The sequence below is a fragment of the Pogona vitticeps genome, chromosome 11 (assembly GCF_051106095.1).
Source record: "Pogona vitticeps strain Pit_001003342236 chromosome 11, PviZW2.1, whole genome shotgun sequence".
NCBI lineage: Eukaryota > Metazoa > Chordata > Lepidosauria > Squamata > Agamidae > Pogona > Pogona vitticeps.
Genome location: NC_135793.1, coordinates 1,566,873 through 1,584,465, shown reverse-complemented (window position 1 = coordinate 1,584,465; position 17,593 = coordinate 1,566,873). Strand labels below are relative to the sequence as shown.

General features: G+C 45.7%; 1 protein-coding gene across 1 annotated transcript in view; it reads right to left on the bottom strand.

Annotated features, from left to right (window-relative positions):
- Window positions 1–1,332: 1,332 nt before the first annotated feature.
- ATRX (ATRX chromatin remodeler) overlaps window positions 1,333–17,593 on the bottom strand; it is a 56,390-nt gene continuing 40,129 nt past the window's right edge. Inside the window, exons 23-35 of the mRNA XM_020784345.3 lie at window positions 16,609–16,739; window positions 16,268–16,356; window positions 16,003–16,175; window positions 15,240–15,393; window positions 14,855–14,955; window positions 13,829–13,937; window positions 12,615–12,792; window positions 11,767–11,961; window positions 9,386–9,535; window positions 7,622–7,747; window positions 6,936–7,031; window positions 5,690–5,818; window positions 1,333–4,306 (exon numbers count right to left, since the gene is read on the bottom strand). Of these exons, the coding sequence (XP_020640004.3) occupies window positions 4,040–4,306; window positions 5,690–5,818; window positions 6,936–7,031; window positions 7,622–7,747; window positions 9,386–9,535; window positions 11,767–11,961; window positions 12,615–12,792; window positions 13,829–13,937; window positions 14,855–14,955; window positions 15,240–15,393; window positions 16,003–16,175; window positions 16,268–16,356; window positions 16,609–16,739 (1,898 nt within the window). The 3' untranslated portion in view covers window positions 1,333–4,039. The remainder of the gene's footprint in view (window positions 4,307–5,689; window positions 5,819–6,935; window positions 7,032–7,621; window positions 7,748–9,385; window positions 9,536–11,766; window positions 11,962–12,614; window positions 12,793–13,828; window positions 13,938–14,854; window positions 14,956–15,239; window positions 15,394–16,002; window positions 16,176–16,267; window positions 16,357–16,608; window positions 16,740–17,593) is intronic.

The window sequence follows — 17,593 nt, the reverse complement described above, 5'->3', positions numbered from 1 at the left end:
TGTGTCATCAGAGGAGAAAGAAGCCTCAGTTGCCTCTTGTGCCCAAATCCACCGCTCTAGAAACCCTCAAACAAATCTCATCAGGCTTGCGTTTCCACAGAACGAGATACCGGGAAGACCAGTGGGGTGGGGGAGACAGGGGCAAAGCATTCCTTGAGCTTCTCTTGTAGCCTGAAAACTGATCAGGGTCCCCATAAATGGGGAGCGACTTGAAGGTAACTTACAGAACATGCTTGGCTTTATACGCCAGACTTACCTGATTTTCATAGCCGCCCAGTCTTTGGTTTCCTCTCCGTTCATCATAATCCTTGTTCAGAAGTCAAGCCGGCAAATCCATCCGCCATCCCTCTGCACCCCCCGCGGTAGCAAATGGAAAGCAAGGATTGAATGGTTTGGCCTTCTGCTGACTAACCGAGTAGGTGTCCAGTCACTGGAAAGCCCTGGTTTCAACAAGATGATGCAAACCCATCGGAGACATCTTGATGGTTCTCACATGTTCTTGGTTTTTTTTTTAAATTACTCTGGGAAGGGAAGGTGTCATCTAGCTCCCAGCGTTGGTTGGTTTTTACTGAAGCTTCTGGAATACTGCAAAGCCTACCCACCCACCCGGCAAACAGGCACTTAAGTAACTTCTTCTCCAACCTCTGCTAGACCCATCCTAGCCCTTCACGGAGCAAGAGCAGATTCCACTGAACGTTCAGAGGACCAAGGGGCCACCTGTCGTGTAAGGCAGTGGTCCCCAACCTTGGGCCTCCAGATGTTCTTGGACTTCAGCTCCCAGAAATCCTGGCCAGCAGAGGTGGTGGTAAAGGCTTCTGGGAGTTGTGGTCCAAGAACATCTGGAGGCCCAAGGTTGGGGACCACTGGTGTAAGGGTGTGTCTCCTGTGGCTCCAGGGTGCTGTCTTGAGATGCTCACCTTCTCCTCCAGAAGTGGGACCAAAGACAGCTCATCAAACACCATTACTGCGGGTATGAATTGAGGGGCTGATGATGGACTTTAATTGCTCACCATTCCTCACCATTAACTGGCCAAACTAGGGCGGCTGGACTTAAGCCCAGTACCTTCTGGACAGCCTTAAGTGTGCACTTGCTGCCAACAAGGCCTGGCCACATTTACAGCCATTACCAAGTGGCTTTCAACATTTCTGATCATCTCCGATTTCCAGGGTCACTGAAAGGGAGGGACTCCTGTGTGCCCATAAAGCTGTGGCAGGTCCCGTTGGACCATCTGGCTCATGGTCTTTCAAGAAGAGCTTCTTTCAAGCTTCTTCCCCACGCATCGGACAATCCGTATCACACCTGTACGTTTAATAAAGCAGGGCTACAGAAGGTTTTAGGTATTTTGGTCACTTTATTAAATGAGATATTAAATAGTTTTAAATTTCAACTACCAAACAGCACTTTGAATGGTGAAAACACAGATAGCATACTGTCCATACTTGAATGCTTCTCTTTTTTTAAAAACACGTTTCCAGTCCTTAATATGTATTTTACAAAACAGCCTTATAGAAAGAAGTGACATCTTTTCTACAGTACTTTTATGATATTCCATACGTAAAGCCATCTAAACAGAAACAAAGGCCAAGTCTTCACAGCTGTATGATTTCAGCAGCCAAAGCTGGTCAAGGGACTCAAACAGTACTATACAACGGGGACAAAAAACATGTACAGTATCACAATACTAAGCAAAAAACGCTTTACATCCAAAGGAATAAACAGGTTACAAAATGTGGAGAATTTAGCAGGCAAAACTGTATTACAAGCAACATTTCTTTTTATTCATCATCTTATATAAGCAGTTTCAACTAGGTAAAACATCTAAAACAAATATAAAAATGAGATTTTTATGGATGCCATTTCCTGTCTTTAAATATTGGTTAAAGCTTGATGTTATACTCAAAAGCACGCTATTATGCAGCTATAATGTCAAGTGAGAAATACATATGCAAAATGGTCCGACTTTTATTTACTTCAATGCAATTTTTTTTTGTCCCTAAGACATCACTGTAGGCGTTAGCTTGTCTCTTCTGTTGTGTGTGAAACAAAATGTGTCTTCGAAAATGTTGCCTAAAACTTCCACACCTCAGTCTCTTTTAGTTGTAAAAATGCCACTCAAATCCCCAGCTATATTCAGAAAAAGTAGGAATGTCCTGGGTGGTTAATTTCTCCTTCAAATATTTGTGTCTCTTTAAATTCTTCTGGTACGAACAACCACCTGTGGGGTCCCCCCCTTTCTTGCCAAACTGAATAAATGGATCAAATTACACTAGTGCATGAACAGGAGGTAAAGCATACGCTCCATGTCCCATCACACTCACACACACAAAGCTAAAACAACTCATGAATTGACTGTGCCACAAAATACAAAGGCCTGTTCCTAACCAAACAACAACCATTTCAAAATGAAGTTATTTCCCCTGCATTATCAGTCGTGTGGTTGCAGAGATTCATTCAATTAAGGGGGCGTGGGGGAAAAAAAAAGCAAAATATTCTTCCAAATTGATTCAGGGAGTCAAACCTTCTGGCTAGATAGATCGACGAGGTTTGCTTTTTTTCTGGAACCCATTCCCCACTCCACTTCCCTCCGAACTCTGGCTGGTTTTCTTATTCCGATACCTCCAAGCAAAAGTATTCATCGGCACTTCATTTTTATGCCAACATATCGAAAAAAGAAAACCTTCTCTTTCTGAAACATCAGGTACACGAACATGTGGGAGAGCGATAGGAGGCCCCTCTGGGTCCCTCTACTAATAGGAAATGGATGACTTGCTCCTTTGAACATGGCCAAGGAGCAGTTAATGAAGTGTAACTGATCAGAGTTTTACCTCTTCTTACTCAAGGCTCAAATGAAAACGCAAACAGATCTATTTCCACGCTGATGCCCCCTGCATTTTTGTTTTTCTCTGAAAAGAGTGAAAAACAAGATGGGAAACGGAGGTGGGGTAACCAGAGATAGTCCTTTTCTGTAAAAGGAGGAACGCTTCCACAATTCCGTCCGTACTGCAAACTGTGCGAGTACATTCCTTTACATGTCGAGAGAGAGCGAGCGAGCACAATATTTTGGCTACTCCAGGGCTGTCTCTGTTGAAACAGGGTGGGTGGGTGGGTGGGTGTTTCAACCCCAACCACCGCCATCATCTTTCGGCCCCAAAGCTTCAGGAATTGATAGGCCTCTCAGCCTCCCATCCTACTGCCGGCAACAGGATGAGACGCTAGCACCGGTAGAAAAGAGTCACCAGAGATGTGCTCGGCACCAGGATCAGCACAGGATGGAAGGACATGAATAAAAAGGTCACTGGACGTTATTTCATCACCCAAGATGAAACCGAAGTGGCAGAAGGCTAGAGAGAAAACAGCATCTTCTCAGGCTGTAACTTAAGGCTGCAGTCACAGTTTCCAGAAAACTGCTTGACTTGGGAGTTTCAGAGCAGTAGTATTTAAAGAATATTGCACTCAGTTCTGTTTCAAGATTGTTTTCGGTTCCTACTGTTTATTTTTCCTGTCACAAACGATAAGAAGCAGAAGAGGCCTCCGGTATCCGTCCTGTCCTGACTTGAATTTCACATTTTGTGAAGGAATAGAAAACGTTTTGCCTTTTGAGGAATCAACTGTAACCAAGAACTCAGCAGCGCACGTTTGCACGGGGTGACCGAAATATACAGACCTGTGATAACTTTCCCAAGCTTCTCTCCCTGGATGGTTGTCGTATGGCTATCAACAGCACATGTCGGAGCTGAAACAGGAAACCTGCGCGGCCCCCTTAGGTTAGGAAATGACCTGTTTTCACTGAAAACAACTTGTTATCTCCTGTACTGAACACATGTAAGAAGATTCTAGGCAACATCGCTGACAAATATCCACGGAAAACATCACCAAAGCAAAACTAAAGGGGAAGGGAGAATCGCCCAAACTATTTATACGGTTGAGTTCTGTTAAGCCATTGATTCCTAAAAAAATAAAAAAGTTCTCTCTCTCTCTCTTTCTCTCTCTCTCTCCCCGATTTTAACAATCCTTTAAACATTTAGTGCAAAATCACATTTATTTCCCTTGGGATGGTCCTGGGTTTTTGCCACTCAGCGGAGGAGGTGCCCGCTGTAAAGGGGGCGGATGCATCACGCCGGCAGCGCCCTGATACATTCCTCTCATATCTATCTGCTGGAAGTTGTTAGGGTTCATGAGTAAACCGGGAGGCTTTGGCATCATCAGACTCATGGCGGCTTGCTGGTAGGAGAGCTGCTGCTGCTGCTGGGTGTACTGCTGCTGGAGTCGGCGATTCATCAGGATCCTCTGGACGCAACCGATGAGCTGTTGGGGGGGGAGGAGGGGGTGGAAGTGGAGCGGTTACACCAGGGCAGAGGCCTTTCCCTTCCGCCACGGTCTCCCTGACAAATCGATTCTGACCCTAAAACTGGATACTTGCAGCTCTGCTGTTGCCATCACTAATGCGGTGGCATTTGCGAGCCGGCAACAGGAGGGACGCATGAAGTAAGCAAGACCATCTGGGGGGGCACTGCCCACGGTGCAGCAGGCAACCTTTCTCGGGGGTGGGGACAGCTCTCCCTTGCCAAAAGGGCTCCCACAGATCAGTCCCTGCGCTCTTTCCTCTGGTCCTTTAGCCACCCCTATGAAAAGTCTAACAGGCGGTGCCAAACAAATGTTTTGTGGCAAACATCAAAAGGTGTGTGTGTGTGTGGGGGGGAACCCTGCTTCCAGCTTGACCAAACGCCTCCTTGAAAAGTTTCAGATTTCCTGCAATAACATGAAACCACACAGCCCTCCAAGACTTTAACGAAGAGGCCTGTTAGCAGATGTTAATTCCTTGGTGCCGAGAAGCAATGCTTTCCAGAAAAAAAAAGTATTTGGCTGGCAAGGAAAGGATCTGGGAAAGAACACCAGGGAAGTCTGGCACCGGAGGATTTCAACTCTGCCTCTCTCCATCTTATTTATCAAAGCATGGATTTCTCTCCGCTACCCTGAAGGACTACCAATCCGATGTGCTGGTGGCGCATGGGCTTGTCATGCCTGTGTACCTCCCCTGCTATGTCCTCACAGCAATTTCAGACGATAAAATTAAAAGATCACGACAGAAGGGCAACGATTCCCATGCTGTGCTTAAACATGCAAAGCATTTCAGGGTCCCCCAAATAGTTCTTACAGCAGTACCTGAAGGCAGCCTTGCCCAAGGCCTTCTGTGCTCAAATGGTTATTTCCCTATTATTCCCACGCTACAGATGGGGGGGGGGGGAGGGTGGAAGGGAGGAAGCAAGACGCTCAGCTAAAGTCCTTTCCCACTAAGCCCACAGCAGCAAAGAGGTGAGATTTGAACGGGTGTGTGCGTGTCTGCGTGCGCACGAACCTGTGTGCGTGCTACCCAGTTCACTACTCATTCCACCTGCCACACTAGTGCTCTTCTTACTTACTTGGTTATAAACAATGCTATAGGATCTCCCGCCCAGGTGAGAAAGATGCCTCTCCCACCAAGCTAAGTCTGAAAAATGGCAGGGTGGCAAACGGGCACAGACGAACTGCTGCGGGCACACCGTATGGTGGTGCTATCAGGTTCAGAGGAGGACCGCGAGTGAAGGTGCTTTTTGGAAAAAGCACTGCGGTTCACGGGTTCTCCTTGAAGGCGCTCTTTCCGGGTGCCTCCTTCCACCGCTATGCCCGAGAGGCAGCCCAGGCCCTTACCATTTGCTGCTTTGTCAGGACGTCGTTATAGATGGCCTCCCGACGCTTGACGTCCAGCTCCTGGCTTGCTTGCCGGCTGAGTGCGAGAGCCTGGACTTGGGATTCTGTGAGGGTCAGGTTCTCCTTCCACTGCAGAAGAAAACAAGGCCCAGGGTTGGAGAGCAGTCCTTGCAGGGAGGGGCTCTTGCTCTCGAGCGCTTCTCTAGCAGAATGCAGCCACTCCGCCGGCAGGCGACTCGACAGAGGCGCTGCAAACTCACCCCTCTGGATCGAGCCAGAGGCGGTTTTGCTTTTTCCTTCCTTGGGCAACACTCGTCTCCCACGGATCTCCCCGGCTGTCAGTGTCTGCAGGGCCTGTTCAAAGTGGGCTTAGGCTGTGTCCACTGCCCTCAAGAGTTTCCCCTGCAGAATATACTACGGCCGGCATCCTTTAGGCTCTGCCCTAAGATCCTGGCCATGGCCGGTGGGAATGCTGGCTCTTCCCCTCTAACCAAAAGGAAGCGAGCTGAGGAAGCGACAGGTGAAGATCCCTCAACATACTGTAGAAATGGAAACTTAACATTCTCTATGCGTTCCTCACGAAGCTGGGGAGAAAAACCCATTATGTGCTAAAAGGAAACGAAAACCACCCAAGACCTGTAATGCCTAGAACCCTGCAGGGACAACTTAATCCTGGTCTGGTTCCAGAATTCTAAACCTTTAACAAATGACAGTTTCACCCCTTCGCTCAGTCACTGATGGGAGGGCAGGTTAATTTTTGGGTCGGGAGCTTTTCAAATGTGAAGTCTGAAAAAGACAGGCCTCTACCGCTCATTAAAATCGAAGCTGTAACAGGCAGATTGGTGAATCAGCCTGCTTCATGACCACATACACCACGTGAAATGGATCAAAAGATCCACAGGAAGACTCACAGAACGAAGAATGTATTCAAGTCTCTGCTACTGGAATTCAAATTGCTTCACTTTGGCTTAGCTTGTGCGTTCATAAAATTCTCTCTCTCCCGTGGCAACTGAGTTCAAATGAGTTGTTGCTTTAACCAACACTGGCAATGAAGAGGCTGTGGCTGTCCACGTTCTATTGGGTTATGGGCTTAAGAATAAGGTTCAGCATTTCTGCACGAGGAATAGAACAAGTATCCCCTAAATGGAATTTATAGCCAGGTAGTTATACCTGATGGCAGTTTTTTTAAAAAAATATACACAACCTCCAAAAAAAAGTGACTCATGTTATGCATTCCTTTACTTACTATGCTAGAAATGATATCTTCCAGGGGCTGAATTCTTGCTCCGGTCACGTTGTTCGTTGCTTCCACAACTTTTTCTCTGCCTTGATTAATGAGGTCCTGGAAGAATTTTTTAAAACCAGAAAGACTGAGTCAGGGTTCTTTTCGACTCTGTTTGGCATCTCTCTGCCGTGACATGAAGCACAGCATTCATTTATACATTTACAAGGGACCATCGCATGGAAAGCATGTCATGCCCATGGCTATGTGGAGAAGATCAGTCAAGTCACCAAACACAGTGGGACCCCCTTATCCGTGAGATCACTATCGGCTGATTCACCTATCCATGGTCTGAACATATGTTTTTTTTAAAAATCCCCCAAATCTATATTTTTAATGGTGAAGTGACCAGAACTGGGCACTAGAGAGACTCAGAGACCATACTATGCATATCAGTTGCTATTATAATAGTGTTTGCTTTAATCTGTGTTTTTCAGCATCTGTGGGGGATGCAAGAGTTGGAACAGCTCCTCCATGGCGGCTATGTAGGTCCAACTGTAATTCGCTTGAGAGTCAAGTCTGTACCCTTGGCCTTTTGTTAAAATGGACCCTTGCGAATTTACCATTAAACTACAATTCATTTCTGGCCCCAAATAATTAAAGAACTATTCTTTTTGGCCCGGATCCTGCCATCGTCTCCGCCTACCCACCTCCAGCTGTTGATTGCTCATTGATGACAAGGCTTGCAGATTGAAGGGGATATACTGAGCGTGGGAGTTGTAGCCGGGGTTGTAGGTATTTGCCCCTGCTGGCATGTTGAAGCGCATCGTCAGGCCCTGGAATAGAGAGAGATGATGATGCTTTTGAGAATTCACACCGGAAGACTTTAGAACATTAGCAGATCCCTTCTAAGTGTTAAAGTCACCACCACAGACCAGCCCAACATTTAGTCCTGCCTAGAAATAAGTCGGACACCCAGCCTGGATAGAGTGCCACTAGGAACTCAGGAGGCCTGGGTTCGAATCCCCACTTGGCCATGGGAACTCACTGTGCAAGTGTGGAACGGGTAAAGCCACTCCTTAAACATCTCACTGTGGAAAGCCCTGCTGGGCATCCTTACAACTCAGTTCTGACTTGGAAAGCACAGGGTCCACAATAGAGATAAGACGAAAGCCAGTGTGGCGTTGTGGGATGGGGGAACGAGCTTGGGTTCCAATCCCTGCTCGGCTATGCGTGGTCATGGTAAAATTGCTCCTTACATCTCTCATACAACTAGAAAGCCTTATTAAGGGCCACCGTAAGTCAGAGGCAACCCAAGGGCATGTAACGCAGAGAAATAAGTAAACAAGATCTAATTGTTGATCTGGTGGAAGGGGCAGAGTAAGCATGTTTCATCTACCAACGGCCTTCATATTTTCAACTTTATGGACAAAATAATATTAACAATAAAGGAAACTGAATGAGTTCCAAACACAAATTCTTCACCATTTTGTAAGGAAGTCCTAGTTCATCAAAAAGAACACAGCCCTGGATTAAGCTTGCTTTCCATATCTTCAAACAGCCACCTAGTCATTCCTAGTCAATGTCATTCCGGGTTTGATATTCTTTATTTACAAACAGGTATCTTGAAAGGAAGCTGTTCTGTAGCCAATTCATTGGGGGAAACATCCTGAACAGTGTCTGTAAATATTTCTGTCCATGTTGTGCAGTTTTGTTTAAGCCCCAAACTCAACGTGCAATGGCGGCAAATGCCTTAATGTGGCATCCAAGAAATATACTCAAAAACAAGATGCGGCCTACTTTCTGCTTATTTGTATTTTGTTTGGGGATTCTTTCCAATAGGCTTCACGCAGAGCAGCGTTTCTCTGCCAATTCATTGGTAACGGAGAGCAGAATGGGGCTGAAAACAATAAAATACTCTTCTCTTCTAAAAAGCATTCCAGTAGAACCACTTTCATAAAGACATTTCTTGGGTCCCGGGCCTGAACGTGTCTTCAGAAGGCTGTCTATGCTGGAAGCTCAAGGATGTCATTTTCTCAGACAATCCCAGGACACTGAACAAGTGGAGCAGGGTTTGGGACCGGGGAGGGGGGCCCTAGAGGTGCTGGATTACAAGCTGCATAAACAATATTCAGGGATGAGTGAATCTCTTTTTTCAACCACACCTGCCCTGATCTAGATAGAAGAAGAAGAAAAAAAAGCATGCAGCTTATATACCACCCTGTAGTGATTAAAACACTCTCAGGTCAATTTACAATTTAAATATGCAGGCTACGCACTGTCACCTCCCACCCCCCAGCAAGTTAGCTACTCAATTTACCGACCGCAGAAGGATGGAAGGCTGAGTGAACCTCAAGCTGGCTATCTGAGATTGAACCTTGGGTAAGAAGGAGCAGTTTTGGCTGCAGGACTGCAGCCATGAGGCGCTGGACTGACATAATGTATTGGCTCTAAATGGCTTAAAGCACGCTAACCTTCTTCTCAGCTTCATATTCGGCCCAAGCAGCCTTCCTCTCCTCTTCCGTCAGCTCTTCTTCCTCTTTGTGGTCCAGGAGAGAATCGTGTTCATGATAGCCCACAATATGTTCTTTCTGGATCTGAAGCAGTTCAGCTAGGACTGTATCCTGGCAGATAAAGAAGATAAAAAAGCACCCAGTAAGCCAAAGGGCAAGGGCCAAATTCTGACCCTTTCGGAGCAGAGGCAGGTCTCACAAATGGATATGGAAAGCAACTCATTTGTGTGCAGATTAGTACACAATCTGTCGTCTCAATCTTCTAGTTTCCATTGCGCTCCACAAGACGCTTGTTTACTGATGCATTTCTAACTTGTTCATCCACAGATCTTGGGGTTGGGTACCACCCACAAAAAGATTCTGAAACATCCCAAAACACTCTGGAACAATGCAAAAGACTTCATGAACTAGACTGCCAATGATTCATCCCCACGGGTCAGACGAGCTGGAGCTGAAAGGGACGGGGAGACCCAACACCACTGGCATTCCCCAGCTCTGTTCTAGAGTCAGCCTTAAGGTATTCTGAGTTAGCACACCTGGCATGTAACCCGAAACAGCCCCAGAAAGAGGGTAAAGAGCCTAGTTAGAACTATAAGGCTTGGGAGGATGATGGGTCTAAGGATCTGCTCTGAGGGTGCACTGGAGAGGTTGGCAGCACAGAATTTTCCCACTCAGCAATGAAGCAGCTCCATAAGTACATCCACAGTGGAAGGCATTCTTTCCCTGGAAGTGAATGGGCAGACGGGATACGTAAGGAGCAAACGGCTGTTCACATGGATCTCTACCTCAAGGCGAACAGATGCCTTGGTCATCATTCTCAGAGGTTAAACGGCGCATGCACCATGAATAGTACCTTTACGATAAACCCACAAAAGAGCAATTCAAGGGTGTTTGGGGAAGAAGCAGAAAATGGAGGCAATAATCCTGTATAGATGTAGGCTAAAAAGAAAGAAGAGGGCCAGATTCATAAAATTAAATCAGCACAATGAGCGCTCCCCTACAATCTACAGAGCAGTGCTTAAATGACTGGGGAGTTCCTGAACATGCATGTGCATTAGTTGCTATGACAACAATACGAATACAGTGCAATTTGATCCATCCACACCACGCCAATACAGTCATCAAAATGTGGTTTAAATTATAGCCGACTGGGTAGATCTGCCTTCTTTTGTCTGAAATGCAATTTGTATTCAATAAAGGTCAAATCATGGAAGGTTAAAACTAACACTTTCAAGAGAAGGGGTGGATAAAAACCCAGCCGTCTCAACAATTCAAAATATGTTTCCACTGAAAAGGTTTGTAGAAAGATTTAGAGCAAAAACATCAATTTTTTTGGCACTTGGAGGATGTTGCTGCTTATACTGCCACAGCTGTCTCTGTCGCCTCCCACATTTGTAACTTTAAAAGATATTAGACAAGTTACAGAACCAGCACCAACAACAATCTGAGTGAAAACTGGAACAGTAAGTTACAACTTATTGTAAAAATAAAGAAATGGTGAGCAAATCTATTAAGTACACTAACAAAGAGAGTCGCATGGCACACTTAAGACATCTAACTGGATGGACAGCCCAGTGGTTTAGGTCTCTGGTTGTGGAGCCGAAGGTTGGGAGTCCCTCCAGGGAGAAGAGCCATCCTGGGTAGCCTTGGGCAAGCTGCACAGTCCCAAGGTTGCCCCCTAGAGGAAGGGAAGGGTAAAGCACTTTTGAATATTCTCTCCCTGGAAAAACCCTGAAAAGGGTTGCCGTAAGTCAGAATTGACTTGATGGCCCATGATTATTAACAGACTTATGATAGCATGAACTTTGGCAAACAACTATTTCCCCACCCCCACCCCCATATTTCCTACCTTTAGAAGCTTGCGTACAAATTATATGATCTAGACACTGTGACCAGAATCCAACTAAAAAAATAATGCGGCTTTTAACTCCATGGGGATAAATTCAAGCAGCGAACTGCCACAAGTTGAGAAGTCAGCGTAAGAATTAGCTGCTTTGTGTCTAGTGATACTACTGATGTGTGACAAGAAATACCTATGCCAATGTCTTAAAAGGTGGCAGCATGCCACTGAAATGAGCTACCATGTCTTTCTGCCAAGGGAGCAATGATGACCGCTCTCCTTAAAAAAGAGCTTTGCTCCAAGAAATATATTTTTAAGCATAAATAACAGTTTTTTAAAAAAATATGTAGAAAGGTTGTAGTGGTGTGTCTCCTCTCTTCACTGTTGGTTAATAGCTGTGGACAACTAACCGTGATGGAAGCGTTAAGTTAAGCCCTACAAGTGGAGGGTGGTTCCGCAGGACACCCCGCCCAAGCCAGTAGCCGAGCGGACATTCTCTTACTTTGGGCAACATCGGTGTATCCCTTTTTTTCTTCTTTTCTGAATTAGGGTCGTCCAGTAAGTCTGGCTCAAAGGTGTAGAGCTCAGTGAGTTCATTCATGGTAAAGTGACGTTCCACCTGCTGCTGGTCAACCACCCGGAAGGACAGCGATTGTTTAGTTACTTGCCGATCGTAGATCTTGTCTTCCATTGTTCCCTTTTGTAACAAAAGAACACAGACCAAATGATGTCTAGATAAACATCTGGAATCTCTGGAGGCTGGGGGCACCTTCTCCTCCACTGCCTGGAGGACTACGATCCTTCTGGAGGGGAAAAACACTGGCTCCCACTAACTCCTGTGCTGGTGACGTCCTGGTTAGATTACAGCAACGTCTGGGGCAGGAGGGGTGGGGGAGGGGGGTGGCAGAGAAGTTCCAATGGAATCCAGATGTGGGTGAAAGGATGCTAGTTAAAAGAGCAAGTCGCTCAGCACTATTTCTCTGATCATCACACTGGCTACCGGTACATTTCTAAGCTCATCTATTTCAGATGCACTGCCACTGTCTTTTTAAAAAGGCCTTCAGCTTCTCTGAAGGACCAATCGTGCTCCTATGAATAAACCCAAGTCTTAAGACGGTCAACACATGTTCTCTTCCCTGGCTGGTCTAGCAATAAAACAGAGCGCCGCGACTGGCGAGGGGTGCACAGTGCTTCCTAAGGATGGGATCACCTGTGGAAGTCTCTCCCAGCAGAGATCCACCAAGCTCTGTGTCTTCTATGAACATGCGGCTGTAGCAGGCATGCTTTCCCTCGACAAGGACCATGTCCCCAGACACTCATCACACGAGAAGACCTTCCGTTCTGACTTACCTGAGCCAAGAACCGGTAAACAAACACTGGCTTATTCTGGCCAAAACGATAAACCCTGAAAATACTCTGGATATCGTAGGAGGGGTTCCAAGAGGCATCAAAAATAATTACTCTGTTTGCGGCCACCAGATTTATGCCAAGGGATCCCGCTTTGGTGGAGATAATAAACAAACGGCCCCTGGAAAAAAGCAAAGTAAAATTGAAGACAATTCATATTCATTCCGTAGCTGCTCCAGAGACTGGGTTGGCAACCCAGGGCGAGACAGAAGCGCACTAAAAGCAAGGTCCTGAGAGTATCGGGGGTTCAGTTGTGAAACTGCCTATCTTGAGAGGTGGCGAGCTCTCCTTTCTTACACGTGAGGTATTAACTCTGATAATCTATATGGATGCCTCTCTCCAGGATGCCTCAAGTCTCCAAAGTCCTTTCTAACTCTACAATTCTACAGTCCTTTACATGGCCTTTTCCCACAAGGGGGGAAAAAATCACTTTCCAAACTTCAGTAGATCCAGAGTATGTAAATAGGGATTGCTAAATATGTAAGGCTGTCTTCTTCTTAACCTTTGTGTCCTTCTTATAATATTTAGCCGGCTGGAGAGGAATCTAATAAACATGACATTTCTTTCTGCAACTCAATATGAGAAGCAAGGAAGCATTTACACACGCAAGAATGTCTATCTAGCTGAGAACTGAAAAACAGAAAATACACATTGAAGTGCTTCAGTTATAACGTGAGTTAGATTTAGCAGCTTTCTAACACACCACTCACACGCAGCATAAAAAGTGTGTGAATTCATTTGTTTTCAGAAATCTACACAACATGTGCTGAGAATAGCAAGCCTCTCACATCAAAGAGCCACGGGCTATGGCGACACAAACCTTGTAATCCATGAACTCCATGGGGAGCCTTTAATGTAACAACGGAATCCTTTTCTTAAAGGAAACCCTAACATCAAATGCATTTTTGCTCATTAAGAATGGAAGTAACTAATCGTGGTCACAGCAGGGACGAAAACAGGGGACAGAGAAAGGAAGGAAAATAAATGAGATGTCTAAAAGCAATCCAGAAATTTATTGATGCAGCTGGAATGGAATGGCAGGAGAAGGGAACGACCTTATCATGGCTGCGAAAGAGGTACCTCTTTCAAGTCTACCAGGAACAACATGAGCTGACTCGGGACAGGGGCGTGCCTACCAAAAAGGGTGATGTATTTACCTGACGTTAGTTACATCATTAAATTCCTCTGCCCACTTCTTTCTTGACTGAGCAGTGGTAGACCCATCCAAACGGTAATAATCAATGTTTCTGAACCATTTTCCTTCACCTGGAAATTCAAAGGGAAGACAGTTATATATCCCGCTAAAGAGGATCATCAACTGACAATCTCAAATATGTTTTAAGGTCCTGATGACAGACAGGCTGGACTCAAAGGTGCCTGAGTGTAGTTTGTGCAGCACCCCCCTTTCTGAAGAACCTCTTTCCTAGGCCCTCTCTCATCTCATGAGAAGTCAGGAGTCACTGGAAAAGGCTTTAGAGATCAAAAGACTGAAGGCAGCAGGAAAAGAAGACTGAAAGCCGGACACTAGAACAAGGTGGAGATTACCGAAACAGAGACAAACTGACAGAACGACACTGCCTTCTTGAGATTTTAAGCACGGGAATCAATATGTGGATAGATGAAGAACTGTACCAGACAGCTGCTCATCATCTATCCAAAATGTTGATTCATTTAAAAGATCATCAAAGAGTTTTGACAGAATTAAGAAAAGCGGGCTTCCCTCAGAAGCATTCGAATTTGTGTTTTGGAAACTGAAACACCAGAAAAGTAATCTTGCAAGCATTCATCAAGGAAAAGTAGCAGCCAGATGTGTTGTTTTTAAACATTATTTACTTCTTGTTCCTTCCGTTTCCCTCCATCCTTCTAACACTCCACTGGCATGGGAATTTTGCTGCATCCTTGGGTCCGTTAGTGTAGGAAAACCATTTTTTTTCACAGATCTTTGAACAGTTCCAAATGCCTGTTTCCTTTAGTCGATGCAGTGGGGACAAGAACCGGTCACATTGCAGTGGTTCCCCTTTTGGACAGGATTCTGCTAGCCCAGTTAAGCTCTGTTAGGCCCAACTGACGGTTCAGTTTCCAAAAGGTTCAGGTGTTTTACCTGGAGTTGCCTGAGGAAAGCCACTTTAGGCAAACAAAAGGACAGTTTTTCAGATCTTCAAACGTGACGCTTCTGTGCTCACCTTTATATATTACAGGATCGCCTTCTTCTCTTTCCCGGCTGGCTAGCTCCAGAAAATCTTCTATCAAATCCAGAGAGATCAGAGACTGGCTGAACACTAAGCTGAATGTAGAGAAAGACCAGAGAGTTCTCAGATGTGACCACACTTAACTAACCTATCAGGTCGCCTTTCTCCACTAACATCACCAACTCACTACAGCGAGAGGAAGGCACAAATATTCATCTAAACAAACCAACTCTTAAAAAGCCGGCTTTGCTGGAAAGGGCTGAACGTGGAGTGTCTGCGGAGGGAAGCAGCAACAGGCACATGCTGAAAAGAAACCAAAGCACTCATGTGCCCTGGGCAGAAGGTTCCAAAGTCCTTCCAGTGGGCAAGAACAACTTACACTTTATCCCCGAGCTCCTCCGCCATGCGAAGAATTTCAAAGAGGAGCACCATCTTCCCAGAATGCTCCAGTACTTCTGCATCTGCATCGGTCACAAAATCCTTGTACCAGTCTGGAGCTGGGCTGCCTGGGTTAGAAGAGGAAGTGGTTCTACCTGGAAAGAAAAACACAAAGGAGCAAACACCGAGACCATGGGAGTTAACAGAGTCTGTTCCAAAACGGAGACTTTAAAATAAAACAAAAAGGCAGACGCTCCACGAATGACCAAATCTGTTATCAAAGGGTCATTTTTTTAAAAAAGCAAAAGATTAAATGGGATCACAAAGCGTTAGCTGCATGCTTCTCTGCACTGCTGAAGTACCGTGAGCTACAATTTTAAATCTGGCCTGAATTTGTCTGGGAAGAAATTAGGGGGTCTCTCAGATAGCTCTCTTGCTTTCGAGCCAGTGGCATCCGTAAAGACCATCACTGTCATGAACACGCCACAGCCTCCTGGAATGCAACACCCATCCGTGCTGGCTCATCTAGCCAGATGCAGAAGATGACAGGAGCTGCGGTTTGACCACCTCTGGACAGCCAGACAGTTGCCCGCCTTGGCCTAAGAGCGCAGGTGTTGCGGCCGAGTGGGTGGCGGATCTGACCAAAGGGTCTTGCTAGGACCACCGGGGCCGCCCTTTCCCTAGCACTCCCTACGGTGCCCATGCGAACTCCCCACACAACCCTCTCTCTCAGCGTTCAGTGTTAGCCCAAGCTGCCTCATTACCTTCTTCGGTCTTTGCGTTAGCTGGCGGGTTGTTTGCCGGCTCTTCTGCATTCCCTTCTCCCCCTCCACGGGATCTTGAATTCCAAACTTTAATCACTTCTACGTCGTTATCGCTTTCGCTTTCACTGGAGCTGCTGTCCTTCTTTGATTTTTTGCCCTTGGTTTTCTTCTTCCTGTAAGTTTAACACTGTTATGAAGAACCTGCTGACGCACTGTGATTGTATTTACTGCGCTTGTATGGCAGACCATATTGTATTCAACTTACTTAGTATATTCATCAGAACTTAAGCTTACAGACGTTTCCTCAGAATCTGATGCAATGAAGTCGTCGAGGCTGTCTTCATCAAAATAGCCCTGAAAAAATACAGTGGATGTTTTTGTAAGAGATGTTTTGTTAAACTGAGTCATGCTTTCTTAAGTCTTTCAAAGATTTGTTTATCTAAACAATACTGGGGTCAATAGTTATTTTGTTACCAACAGTATCTCCTCACCCTCTGTCAATAGCTCACAATAAATAAAGCAAAGAGGTTTTCCATTAATTCGGTGAAATTCTGGCACACCAGTCACGTCTCACTGAAGGAGCGAAGACCAACAGATGCGATTTACCTTATTTTCTTTGCTAATATAATCCAGCTGCAAGCACCAAGGATGAGTCCAAATTCTGCTTAACATCTGGAAATCCTGGAAGAGTTTGGCTCCCGCTTTGCCTCTTCCACCTTCACCGCTGCTGCTGACACCTGAGAATTGAGTCCAAAAGTTACACTAAAATAGTCAGGCTTTAAATATTAGCCGCACAATATCAACTTCAGCAAATACATGGCTCTCCCCATCTCCTTAGGTCAGTCAAGGGACTAAATGAGCTGCTTCTTCTACTCTTCGCCATGTCCTTCACGTTTGACAATCTGTAACATTTCTCAGTGTGTGCCACTTAAGATACAGGGAACTGAGTGACTGGTTTACCTACTTGGATGGAAAGCCAGTTTAAAAGCCTAACATTGCTCAACATGTTCCGCCAGCTGCAGATTAAAAGGACACTCACAAGATATGGGACTAAATCCCATTGCTGGTCTCAACCCCTGAATAAACAGGACTTACATTAGGGGTGACTTACCAAGCCTCATTACAGGAGGGGAAGCGAGGGAGAAGAAAGATAAAGGACAAAAACATTTCTACTCACTTCCTCTCTATGGCTTGAGATTTTGTATATTCACTTGCTGGGGCATACAGCTATGTGACCAACACCTATAAACACATGGTTTATTTTTTTTCCTTTCATAAACAGACTCTATCTAAATGTGATGCCGTGGGATAGATCTGATGGGCTTGTGTTTGGACAGGTACCCAACGAAGAGGGTGGATAATCATCCTCTTAGAACTGCAGAGCTGGAAGGGGCCCTCTGGATCATCAAACCCAGCCCCTGTCCAAGAAGCACAAGAGGGGAATCGAACTTCCAACCTCTAGTTGGAGACCTGAACCCCGGAGCTGTCCAGCAGTTCCACGAAGGAATCCTCACTTCTGTAACCAGAAGGTAGTCTGCCGGGTCTTCAAAATAAGTCTGACATCTCACCAAAATCAGAATAAAGGCCATCT